Source organism: Balaenoptera acutorostrata, chromosome 2, assembly GCF_949987535.1.
Source record: "Balaenoptera acutorostrata chromosome 2, mBalAcu1.1, whole genome shotgun sequence".
Classification (NCBI taxonomy): domain Eukaryota; kingdom Metazoa; phylum Chordata; class Mammalia; order Artiodactyla; family Balaenopteridae; genus Balaenoptera; species Balaenoptera acutorostrata.
The window spans coordinates 121,584,663-121,598,025 of record NC_080065.1 but is presented as its reverse complement, the minus strand read 5'-3'; the positions used below and the strand labels follow the sequence as shown (position 1 = coordinate 121,598,025).

The 13,363-nt window shown below is 35.4% G+C and overlaps 1 protein-coding gene across 1 annotated transcript; it reads right to left on the bottom strand.

Moving 5' to 3' along the window:
* Positions 1-5,108: 5,108 nt before the first annotated feature.
* On the bottom strand, positions 5,109-12,398 carry FBXL21P (F-box and leucine rich repeat protein 21). Its single transcript, XM_007172185.2, has 5 exons — positions 12,356-12,398; positions 9,874-10,240; positions 9,266-9,388; positions 6,102-6,273; positions 5,109-5,752 (listed from the first exon to the last, which is right to left on the bottom strand). Exons 2-5 carry the CDS (start codon positions 10,237-10,239, stop codon positions 5,109-5,111), a joined length of 1,305 nt encoding a protein of 434 aa, XP_007172247.1. The 5' UTR covers position 10,240; positions 12,356-12,398.
* Between the last annotated feature and the right edge of the window lie 965 nt (positions 12,399-13,363).

The window sequence follows — 13,363 nt, the reverse complement described above, 5'->3', positions numbered from 1 at the left end:
TTCAAACTGGTCCCGACGGCATCTTTGACACTTCTAAAACTAGCTTTCCGCTTAAAAATAAGAAAAAGCCTAAAGTGTTTTTAGGGTACACGAATAGAGTGTTGTACAATGCTAGACACATAAACCTGATAAATATTAGGTGAATAAACTGGAGCCTTCTTTTTTTTTTTTTAATTTTATTTATTTATTTTTGGCTGTGTTGGGTCTTCGTTTCTGTGCGAGGGCTTTCTCTAGTTGCGGCAAGCGGGGACCATTCTTCATCGCGGTGCGCGGGCCTCTCACTATCGCGGCCTCTCTTGTTGCGGAGCATAGGCTCCAGACGCGCAGGCTCAGTAGTTGTGGCTCACGGGCCCAGTTGCTCCGTGGCATGTGGGATTTTCCCAGACCAGGGCTCGAACCCGTTTCCCCTGCACTGGCAGGCAGATTCTCAACCACTGCGCCACCAGGGAAGCCCCCTGGAGCCTTCTTTTGAGCTAAGGTAGTAAAGAATTTCAGCAATAGCCTTAGGTTTGTCAAAGTGCTTGGAGGGTGAGGGGTTTACACGGATAAGACAGTTTGCTGGTCTTTATATCCACACATTCCCACGCTCTATCTAAGCAGTTGATCTTCCAGGTAATGAATGACAGCAGTCCAAGGTAATATGGAATATTCTAGATTTAAGATTGCATTACAGGGAGTACTAGAAAGAGAAAGAGGTCTATCCTAACCTGAAGTATCTCATGGAACCAAGTCAGTCAACGTCATCTAGCCATATGCCTATCATAGCTACTGATTCTTACACATCATTGTATATCCTTATTATTCTTTCCTGGTTATGCTGACAACAGGTACAAAGGAGAAATAAAACCATATGAATGTTCAAAGGACCAGAAATAATATGGTTCTGTAGATTTTAGGCAGTCAGTAAGAAATGAGTATGGTGAATTCATCATTCTGGAAACTTTCTTCATGAATTTTTGCTTAAACTCTTTGGAATGTAGAACACTCCAGTAGAATGACTTCATTCCTAGTGTAGATATGCTATAGGAAATGCAGTCAATTGAACTTTTTTACTGGAGAGAAGTGGCTGCATTTGTATACTAGGACAAACGTATAAGAATGTTCATGAATCACTATTTGTCATAGCAAAACCTGGAACAACTCAAACGCTCATCAATAGGAAGATGGACAAATTGTGGTTTAGTTATAGATGGAATATTATACCGCAGTGAACCTCAGCTAAACATAACAAAATAGACGAATCATAGCAATATAATTCTGAGTAAAAAAAAAAAAAAGCCCAAAGGATCACATACAGCATGATACTCCTTTTATAAAGTCAAAACAATTAAAGCCAAAACGTCATTTTTAGGAACATATATACATATGCGATAAAAATATATAAAAAGGAAATCAAGCAAATAATGAACACTAGTTATCTCAGGACTGGATAGGGAATGACCACACAGAAAAATTTAAGTTACTATCAATGCTGTAGTTTTATGGTTGGGAGGTGATTTCATGAGTATTTATTATTATGAAGAAGATGTTATGGAGGCAACAGGACTTACAGGTGGGTGTCCAGGAAGAAGAAAGAGTCAGTGATGGCTCTCAGACAGTTTAGAGTCTATACAACACAATTAGTACTTTCTCATATCCAGTTAGATACTATTCTCTACTGTGTCATAACATCTTATACAAGGCTAGAAAATTAAGACTTTAATTTTTGGTTAAAAAGAAAACTATAACACCAGCACTGTCTGGTTTGATCATCTACCTTACTCGTCTCCTTAGTGCCAAATAACTTTAGATTGTTTCTAAAGATTACATTTGTTTTCAACGGACAAAGGCTGTGTTCCCATTGAGATCACAAAAAGGGAAATAGCATACAGATTTCAAAGGCAATTTTAAAAGGACCTCTAAAATGTTTGAACAATGAAATATATGCTTAGCCTTCTAAATAATCAACCTTCTGAAGTGACTTTTAAAAACCAGACTCATTACCTGGAACGGAGAGCTTCTCCAAGGTAGAGCAAGAACACTGCCTTCTGCCTAGCTTTCCACAAGCACTCTCACATCTGTTGAATGGAAATGCAAACTTTAGACTAAAGGACTTCTTTCCTAGGAATCACTAGAATACAGCGCCCTCTGGTGCATTATATCAGAGGTTTTTTTGTTTGTTTTTTGTTTTGATTTCCTTTTCCTTTAGGTTTGAGTGTTAAAGTGTTCAGTTTAAAGTATTGTAAAGGTTCAAATGACAAGAGAAGTAATAGCCCTGAGTAACAATTTTCTTTACTGAAGGTGATTATAGTATATACTTAAAATTTTGGTGTCAGATATTAGGTTAAATGACTATAAAATCCATTTTTATTTAGAAAATGTTTTGAGTTTTCTGAAAGAAAGTAATTTAATGAAAGAACAAGGTAAGTGGACAATTTAAGAGGCCAAGGCTAGAGAGGGAAGAATTACTACATCCTTGTGACAACATTTATCACACTTGGCGCATATTAACAACAATACATATAACTTTAAAATCTGCCTATCTCCCCAATATTTAGTAAAATACAAATGAGGCAAGCAAGGCTTATAAGGAAGGAAAAAAACAAAGAGAATCCTATTTTTGTGTCTCTTCAACATAACCTACAATAGAACCTTTTCTCCCATTCTCTCCATTTACAATTTGCCCACAAAATTATCCTAACTTTTCCAGAACCCTCTAACACATGCATAAAAAACATTTTAAAGAACAAGTTTGCTTACAGAACTAAAATATTTTTCAAAGGCTAACGCTTGAAATCCATCTAATATTGAACTCACTCATTTATCTAGAAACCTCTATTCTTAGGTAAGCAGTACTTTTCATGGACTTCCAAAGTAATGGTGACATTTTCATTCCATGGAGCAACAAAAATACTCTATTTCCTCATCTTGTTTTTGGCTATACTAAACTCTTTGCTCTTCAATTTATCAAAAGTAAGCCAGAACAAGCAGGGTCATTTAACTGAGCTGATCAATTTTACTCTGACTTTTGTTCTAAGAGTCACTATAGCGCTTAGCTAACTAGGTTTGAATACTGGGCCACCAAAGACCACTATTTAGAGCAGCAACTGCTCATTCAATGCGCAAGAGGCCACTGGTACTCATTCTCCCTCTATGCTAGTGGGCTCACCTCCCTTCTCTAGCCCCTTTCTGTTTTGCTTCATTATCCTCTAGTGCAAACACCACTGGCATTCTATCACCTCACCATTCAGGTATACACACTTAAAGTAACACCAGCTGAGATTGGAGGTTCATCTCTGCAGTGTTTCCACCACTACTCTGATCTCCAATCAGACTGACCTCTCCATCTCACACCATTTCCTTTATGGTTGTTTGTCCTGTGGTTCTAATCAGACTTTAAGCTCCCTATAATATGCTGCTTCTGCACTCTCCTGAAATCTCAAAGTATAAATTACATGATCTGCAATAGTAATAACTATCTTTAAGAAATGGGTTTTATTTTTGAACCAGAAATATCAGTCCCACAAGCATTTATTGAGTGTGTTCTCAGACTTTCAAACACAAAGGTGAATGAAATGCCTGTTCTCAGAGTCACAGTAACAAAGACCGTGGTACAGTGGTGAGAGTGTATGCACAAGGACAGTCTCTAAATAAAGGGATATGAACTGTGCTACTTTTTAAAATCACCATTTAGAAATAACAATATGTTTTAATTCCTTAATAGATGAGAATATTTAAAATTTTTTTCCTATAAAAATATTCAAAACTGGAAAATAATGAACGTATTTCAATTTTTTTTAGTTTAACTGATTTCTTAGAAATTTAAGGTATTGGGGAGAGGACTTAGAGGAACAAGTCTGAAAAAGAAAGTACTTATATAAAACTTGCTGAATGCCTACTATGTGCTAAACACTATGCTAGATGCTGGGGATACAACAGTGAGTAAAATCCAACCTTGATCTTGCAACGATGGAGCTTACAGCACAGTGGTTGAAGCAGATAATAATCATACAAGTGAAGAGCAAATTACAATAGTGATAAGCGCCACAAAGGGAAATCACAGAACACTGAGACTCACGGAGGCTTCCCTGAGGAAATGACATCTAAAGGAAAGATGGAGCAAAGAGAGTAATTGAAGTAGAAAGAATATGCACAAATGCACTCTTACTAAAGGGTTCATGGCAGTCTTAAGGAACTGAAAGAGAATGGGAGCAGAAGGGCAAAGGGCACTTGGTAAGAGAAAACAAGGTCAAAGAAGCAGGGAGAAGCCAGACCTTGTAGGGTCTTGTGGGTCATTTTAAGGATATATGTTCATCTTAAAGGCAACAAATACACAGCCGTTAAAGAGTTTTAGCTGTGTTACTAATTAAATTCTAAGATCACTTCTGCAAAGGATCTGGCATAGTTTCAGATACACAGTAAATATATTCAGTAAATGCTGATTCCCTCCCAAGCACACTCTGAAAAATTTACCTTTTCATCTCAGTAGTGTATTTAATCAATTAGCAATCACAGTATCTTTAGAAAATGAATTAGCATTATTTAATTTTAATCTAATGCCCATTTTCTCCCAAGTTAATATAATAAAGTAGAATTCAAAGTGCACTGAAAATTAGAAGTTATTTATTGAATCATAATATGATCCTATATAGTGCTAAAAATGGAGTACAATTAAGCCAGCCTCTGTATCTATATTTTGATTGTACTCTTAGTTTTTAATACTAAATATTTTGTAAAATATATCAATACCAAGATGAAACAAAAATGATTAACAATATAAAGTTGTAAATGACATAATTTAAGGGATCCAAAGCTCAATATTATAAATTTATTTAGCAAGCCAAAATATACCTTCAGGGAAGGCTGAGGAACTTATCTAGAAACCAACTGTTTCTATCAGCTATCTAATACACAATACAGTGTCTGTGCCCTATATACAGTTTCTGTCTTTTCAAATTTCTCTTATTTTCTCAAATGTTTCTGCTGTAATCCATTAAGACAGTTTGCAAACAATAAAATATTTTACCTAAGACATTTCAGCAATGCATCTTAAAATTTACACTTGCAGAGATAGAAAGAAGCTAATCTTATAGATTAAAAAAAAAAAGTTAAGAATCTTTGGTAATCAATTACCAGAGAGGCATGACATCAGGGAACCATACTCTTCCCAGGTATTTGGAGACTTCAGCATGAATTTCATCTAGGCTATAATCATCATCAGGGATCAAAACTTCCTCCATGATAGACAGCTGGGTTAGCCTTCTCCCACATAGTCTTACAAACTCAATGAATGCACTGCAGCTAACTTCACATTCACTGAGGCCCAAGGCTGTTAAGTTTTTACAGTGTTCAGCAATACAAATAAGTTCATTATCAAGAGCCTGAAGACCATTAGCACATACTACTAACTCTATTAGTCGTGGACAGTTAAGACCTATCCGTCCTAGAATTGCTTTGCTTATGGAACGACCAAAATAAAGGTGAGTAACAGGGGTTTCTTCTTTGAAGAACGTCTCCAATTCCTCTTCATATAAAAAGAAGTACATAACAACATTAACTCCAGGGGAGTGTTTAATGAGTACATCCCAACTTTGTTTTTTAATAGAAAGAAATTTGATTTGTCCAGGATTTTCACTCACAACATCTATTCGAAGATGCTCAAGGTTAACATGGGTCTCACTTGAAAGTGCCAGGAGAAGTTCATCACTTAGCATGTAATAATTTAATGCCAGTTCTCTAAGACCTTGACAATGGTCAGCTACACAAAGGATTCCTGCAGGGAATGGGGAAAAATCCTTAAACACAAAGAATATGGATACTAATATAACATTTTGTGAATTTAAATTTGATATTAGTTATTCATTATTTGCTAAAATAGATGTAATGATTTTTGAGGAGATGGATGCCAAGATATATATCATTATACATGTAATAAAAAATATCCATAACTAAGATACTCCTAGGAGAAGCAATTTAAACTATACGTAGCTTATACGCTAAGAGGTCTTTTGAAAAAAGATTAATGAATTATGTCTTATAAGCATGTAGTTTTCAATAGGAAATTGCATTATTACTACTACTATAATAAAAAACATCATGCAAGCTTAAAAAATATAACCTACCATCAGATGAAACATGAGGACAGCTACTCATTTTGAGGCGTCTTAGAGTATCACTATTATTGGCCACAAGAATCTTCAAAGAAGGATCATCCACTGGTGTGTCTTCAATTTTGATTGATGATAATGATTTTGAGTTGACAAAAACAACTGTAAGTGCTGACACAAAATGAGACTAGCATGGCAATAAGAAAAAAATTACAAAAACATTATTTAAACATCTACAGCTTCAATTAAGTAATTCATTAAAACTATATCAACATGCTTACACTAACATAATAAAAGCAATCAACATATTACTATTTTTCATAGTGCCATTAGTCAGTAGAAGACATTTCTATAACAAAGTATAGTTTTATACTTTTACCATTAATAAATGGAATGGTGAGAAAGGAAGAAATTTCAAAGATTTCATAAACACATCTTCCAATTATTTTCAATCTTAAGGATTTGTTTTTCAATATTAGAAGGATATAATCATATTTATTTCCTAGAATAGAGGTTGGCAAGTTATGGTCCAGTAGCCAAAATCAGTCCACAGCTTGTTACTGTATGACTCATGAGTTAAGCGTGGTTTTTACATTTTCAAATGGTTGAAAGAAAATTTTTAAGGAGTAATATTTTGTGATATGTGAAAATTATATGAAGCTCTTTCAGTGTCCATAATTAAAGTCTGACTGTAATACAGCCATGCTGCCTCATTTATGTAATGCTATGTCTGCTTTCACACTACAGTGCTAGAGGTGAGCAGAACGATATGACCCACAAAACCTAAAATTGTGCTTTCAGGACCTATTCAACCCCCTAGCCTGAAAGAAATAGAAATCTTATATTTTTATTCACTCCTGTATTTCCAGCACCTGAAATAGTATCTGGCACACAGTAAAAGGTCAATATTTATTGCTGATGAATAAACGATGTCATATTCTTCCAAACTTTTTTCTAGCAAATTATCTAAACAAAGATACAGTTTGAAAACTTGCTCTGTTTTGCAGATTGACAAACTAAAGCTTATTTACAGTTTGACTTCAAAATGGATGGAATTTCACAAGTTTTCAGATCCAGTATTTTTTGACACAGATAGAAAGTCTGGAAACGAAATCCATGCATGATCATTTTTCCTTTTACAAAATCAACTTGGATTCTATCAAAGGCTCTATTGTCCCTATCAGAATGACCAAACTGGTTATACATCTTAATTCGTTTATAAGAAAACATTGGTTTATACTAATTGTAAACTGATTTACACAAATTTTTAAATGGTGGACAGCTAAACCTCTTTACTAAATTTTATGGTGCCAAAAATTATTAGAGGAATAGAAATAGATCACTCACTTTCCTTAAGAAATATAAGGTTTATTTTCCTTTTAATCAACTCTCACCCAACTCTTTTAGTACTGAAGGACACATTTAAGCATTAGAGTACATATTTCATTACAGTAACAATATATTAGTTTAGTACTTCTTATGCCTAGCAAAATGCTGTAGCTTTACATTACTTTCCCTCAGTTTACAAATGAAAAAACTGAGGCTCAGAGAGATCCACAACTTTGCCAGAAGCCACAGAGCTCATTTTGCTGTGGAGGCAGAGCTTGAAGTGAAGCCTGCTAATCGCTGGTGCTCCACTCTGGTGACGGCATCAGCTAACCCAGAAGCTAGCCCCGGAAGCTGATGCGCAACATGAGAGACAGCTCAGAATCTAAGAATTTCAGGTGGATCTGATTCCCTAGCTCCTAAACAAGGAAATAACTATTTAGAAGTAGTACGTTTTCATCTGGTTACTTAAATTACTTGAATCCCCAAAAGACCCATTCTTTTCAGGCTAGCAGAAATGCTTACTAGAAGAGAGCCGTGACCCAGTTAACGAGAAAGGAGATGCTACTATTCCTCTGTCCTCTTCCACAGGAAGGTTTCCATTAGCCAGTTTTACTGGCAACCGTAGTTTAGTGCTTATTACATATCAGGCACTATTCTAATTCTGGGTTTATAATGGTAAATAAGCAAAATAGAATCCCTGCCTTCAACGAGTTGATGTTTTCTGTCTGAGGAGAAGAGAGTAAACATGTTAAATAAATAAGGTGATTTCAAGCCCTGATGAAGGATATAAAGAAAATAAAATAGTGTAATACAGTAGTGAGTAACTAGAGGAGGGGGTGTTGTTTTAGCAAAAGTAGTCAAGGAGGGCCTCCCTGAGGAAATGGCCTTCAAGTTGAAGACTGAATGAAGAGAAGACAGTCATCAGTTTCTGTGGCAGAGACTGCTGGTTGCTTCCTAGGAATTGATTCCTAGGGTTGATTCCTAGGAATCATCCATCCTTTCTTTTTTGGTAATCTGGTTCCAATTTTTAGCTGGGCACATCGCCACCCAGCTAAAAGACTGTCCTAGCCTTCCAGAAATGTGGTGTGGCCAACGAGCTAAGCTGGCTGACAGACAGAACCACCATGAGGTACTTATGGCTAGTCCTGTGGTACTTACAGCTTGAAAAAGGAGAGGGCACACCCTTCTCCCCCCATTTCTTCCCTCCAGCTGTCTAGAACAAGGACGTGATGGCTGGAACTGAGAAAGCCATCTTGGGCCATGAAAATGAAGAAAACACCTTGGAGAGAATGGAGTGCCTAGAAGGGGCGTGGGTTCCAAACAACTTCATACCAGCTATGGACTGTGGCACCTATGGATTTCTTTAGTGTAAGAGAAATAAACCTCAGTCATGTTTTCAAGCCACTGCTGTTTTAGAATTTCTACTGTAAGGATGCAATCATCATCCTAATCAGTATAGGACATTTAGTTAAACATTATATTGTTCCACCTCCAATGGAGAGACTATAGAATTACAGGAAAGACACCCACTATTGGCCCTACACACTCTACATTCAAAGTAACTAAGTAAACTGGCACTTGAAAATTCTAAGTATAACATCCAACTTTTATATTAATGACATCTACTGTGAAACAATTACTAAAATTACAGAATATATCTAAAGAATGAAACCATGCATCAGCTATTTCATCAAAAATAAGTGCTAGTCAAATCAACAGAAAATGGCTTTAAATAATTATTTGAGTGCAAGTAGGGTTATGGTCTGTTTTTAGGAATAGAATTATTTTTGACTAGTTCGACAATATTTAAGAATTTTAGTAGATCTCACAAAAATGTCTAGCATCTTTACCTTTGACACATTCATAAAACTTGGCTTGGCTGTTGAAATCAAGCCCAAAGTCTGGATAGAACAATTTACCAGCTGAGAAAGTATATCACAGGCAGCTTCTGCTGATTCAGTACTACTGTCAACCTACAAAGACAATTTAAAATCTTAATTTCCTGAATATAACTTATCAGAAAGTTATTGGCAATGTAATTATTTAACAGAATTCAATTGCAAAACCGTACTTAACCCTTCAAGCTATAAAATAAATTAGAATTTTTCTCTATACACACTATCTCAGATAAAAAATGAAAAATAGAAATGATGACAAATGAATTTTCTAAGCACTTTAAACTTTCGAATCTTATTTACACTCTTTCAAATTGTATTTATACTTTCAATTACCTGAATTTTAATAATGGCATCTACATGAAGGAAGCTGAAGTTTAAATTATTCAATTATAGCTCAAGTGCTACACCTAAATCTATGCAAGTAACAACAGATAAATAGGAAAAAGTTTGGGATTAAAATTCTGCAAAATTCATTGATTGCTTCAATATAATGATCTAGTTATACATAAATGTTAACAAAACCCAAGTCATTGTTTTTATTTATTGTTTATTTTTCTTACCTTAAAGCTGACGCACTGGAGATGGGCAGCATGCTTTTTAATGATCTGCTGAATGAGATCAGGATGAGTGGAGTTAAAATATGAAGTAGCTGACTTGTTCAGTTCAAACTCAAACTTTCTCCAAAGGTCAGGAATATGAAAAACTTCATTCCATCTCTTACATACAGAAGATGCCCGGGCCCGATCCATTAAAGGAAGATACTGAAAAATGCGTAACACTACATAGTGAGGCAAACTCCCCCAGTCTAGAAGGACAGTGTTTGTATGAGTCTGGTTGAGAGACGAGTAGAACCCAAGTTTAGGCTGTTTCACTGCTGGTGAAGACTGGACAACTTTATTCACAACAGATAAATTGTTCCTCTTCATTCTGTAAACATTAAACAATGTTAAGTGATAATTTTCCCCACATTTCCATCATATATTTTGCTTTAATTGTATGGAATAACAACATTAGAAAATGAGAAACAGTTTAAGACAATTTTGACAAGAATTTTCCACTTTCATGCGTTGATAGGTACTACTATGTGCTAGGGATACAGAGATAAATAGGAGGGGACCTGCTCTCAAAGAGCTATGGTGAAACGGCAAAATACAGTGATAAATGCCATCACTGAAATTGGGACAAGTTGCAATGGAACATTAAGGGAATGGCATGCATTTGAGTTTGTATGTGGTGGGGGGGGGGGGTGTTGGGGAAGCTTCCAGCAGGAAAGGTCCAAGGAAGCAGTGTATGTGCCAGGTTTATTCCTCGTCAATTATTGTATTCTCACTATCACATTGCAATTGTGCTAAGAACTCCCAGGGGGTCTGGGAGATGGTAAAACATAATTAAAAGCATAGATCTGGGTAAGTCCCAGTTCTGCCATTTACTAACCATGGGATCTTGTCTGAGCAAGTTAACTTAAACCTCAGTTTCCTCATCTGAAAAGCAGGGAGAACTGCAGTACCAATCTCATAGGTTATTGAGAGGATTAAAGTATCTTAAGTGCCAGGACACAATAAGTGCTCAATATATGCTGCAGTCATTGTTGCTATATTAAATTGTCCAGTGAATCTTCCTGAATAAATTCCATGACATTACTTAAGTTGGAGCACAATTCTAACAAAAAGTCAAATGACCTGTGACAATGTTCAGATGACACCCAGGACACATGAGCTGCAGAGAAGTGGGATATAGCAGGGACAGAAGCTGTGTGACCAGCATACTGGGTCCTTACCAGCCAATGTAAAATAGCAAAGGAATGAGCATTCTCTCCCAACGAAAAGAAATGATGACTCTCCAGGTATTAGTCAGCTTGAGACACAACTGAGTTCCAACAAATTTCAGGTCTAGATATACCCAAATATATAATCCTGTACATATATTTTACATAAGAATCTAAAGTATTTTAAGTATACAATTATTTAAAAGGTAAAATAATGATAAGAGTAGTTCTGAACTTATGTTGACTATTTAACCCTCTCTTCACCCCTGAATGTTAGGAATGTGTATGTGGAAGATTTGGTGTCATAATTGAAACCTACCTTCAAATCTAATGAAATATCTATTTAATATGTAAATATCTCTGTCTTGTAAGTCACTCTGTCTGATGTGAAACATTTCTTAACTACAACATAGAGTTGGATCCCAGAAGCAGGAATGACCTATAAAGTCACTGAACAAAATGAAAGGTCATCTTTAGGGTTTGGAGAAAAAAAGGAAAAAAAAATGTATCTCAAGCATCAGGCAAAAGAGCTACTACACACTTTAATCTGACTAAACCAGTTATGTGCATAACTGAGCAATACAATGTAGAATATATGAAACTGCTGACATCAATAATTCAAAGCATATACTATTTTAAAGGGCTAATTCCCTAAAATGAAATACGATGGCCCAGAGAAGGTAAAGGAATGGACGCTAGATTCTCAACTCTGATATGGAGCACATTTATTGACATCTGGCTTGTAACTGTTTTATTTGGTAGCCTACAGAAAGGAGAGTTAAAATTTTACTAAGGAATTACAAAAAAGTTATCCTTAACATAATCCGTCATTAAAAAGCAGTGAAGCCAAAAATAAAACAAAGACTTCATCCAAATGTCCAGTTAGAAAACTGCCTTGCCGTTCTAAATAAAGGGATTGTGCTATACATTAAATCTGTATTAACATGGATTAAATGTTAAACCTGTTTATTTATTAAAATCATTAAACTGCCAATTCACTGACAGAATCACCATAAATAACTTAAGGATATTAGGTACCAATAATTCTATTAAAAATAACATTTTAGCTTTCTTTTTCCTCATGTACATTAATTTTCAGAATATAAAACCCATCCACAAATCATAAATTTCATATAAAATAGTTTGATAGCAATGAGCATCAGGAAAATATTAGAACTCAAGACAAGTTGATCTTTGTTAGCTTGGAATTCCAGCCTAAGCATATACAATCACTTTTCAAAACTGATATTTCTTTTTCAAACTACCAACTGTCTTACCTAAAGAAGGCTTCCAAGTTAGAGTTCCCTCTGAACAAGCGAAAAGAAGTAACTGCTGCCATGGGGTGCTCACCAACATCCATTTGATTTCACTTCCTAGCTTGGCAAAACACCACAAAAACACATTTATCAGAATATATAAGTAAAAACCCAATAATTTTTATGCTTAGGATATTTATATATCATTGTATACGTTGAAAGTTTCTGTCAGGAAATTACTGATTCCCAAACTATTTTCTACTCAGAGGAAAACCTGTCCATTAAAAACAAAACAAAACAAAAACACATTAGCCTGATTAATGGAAGTACTGCAACACTTGCCAGGAATTACATGTGAAGTTCTGCTCAAATAGAAGGCTGTGTGTGGATCAAACAGTCAAAGGAGGGCTCTGAAAATTCACATTTTAATAAACACATATGGAGAGGTATTACAAAACATTTAAGGTAGCCCATGATTACATTTATTTGTTCATAGGCTGTGTAAATCTTTCAGTTCCAAGTTTTAGCAGCACATAACGTCACTACAGTTAAAATAACTAAGCAGACAGAACTTTTATTTTTTAATCATTCCCATATGAATGTAGTTTGACTAGTCTGCTGTTAACATAAGCTTCTGTGGTTTTTATTTTTTCACTTATATTGAGACATATAATTGATTCGTTCATAATCGATTGATTCATATTCTCTTTGAGGTTTGATCAATTTTAGGCACAGTGACTTATCAGAATTAGGAGCAGTCTATGGACATGGAAGAAAATAATAACAGGTCTACACCAGGATAAAACTCACTGCCTGGACATCATGAATAAGTATCATAAGTAAAAATAAATAAATGCATTGTGCTAATTTTTGTAAGCCTAACTCAGTTATACACAGGAGGTGGAGGAGGAAACCTATCAATCCACTAAAAACTTCTCTTCAATCTCTAATGCCTACCACCTGCCAGCTCTCAACTTCTCTCTGAAGCCTACTCCTAAAATAGAACTTTGGAGGACACACAGGGAGAAT

Bases quoted from the DNA above. Each gene is read 5' to 3' on its own strand.
- FBXL21P (XM_007172185.2), bottom strand. From the start codon at position 10,239: ATGAAGAGGAACAATTTATCTGTTGTGAATAAAGTTGTCCAGTCTTCA. The intron at 9,389-9,873 runs GTAAGAAAAATA...TTGTCTTTGTAG, and splicing joins TCCAGTGCGTCAGCTTTAAG to GTTGACAGTAGTACTGAATC. The intron at 5,753-6,101 runs GTAGGTTATATT...CATTCCCTGCAG, and splicing joins TCCTCATGTTTCATCTGATG to GAATCCTTTGTGTAGCTGAC.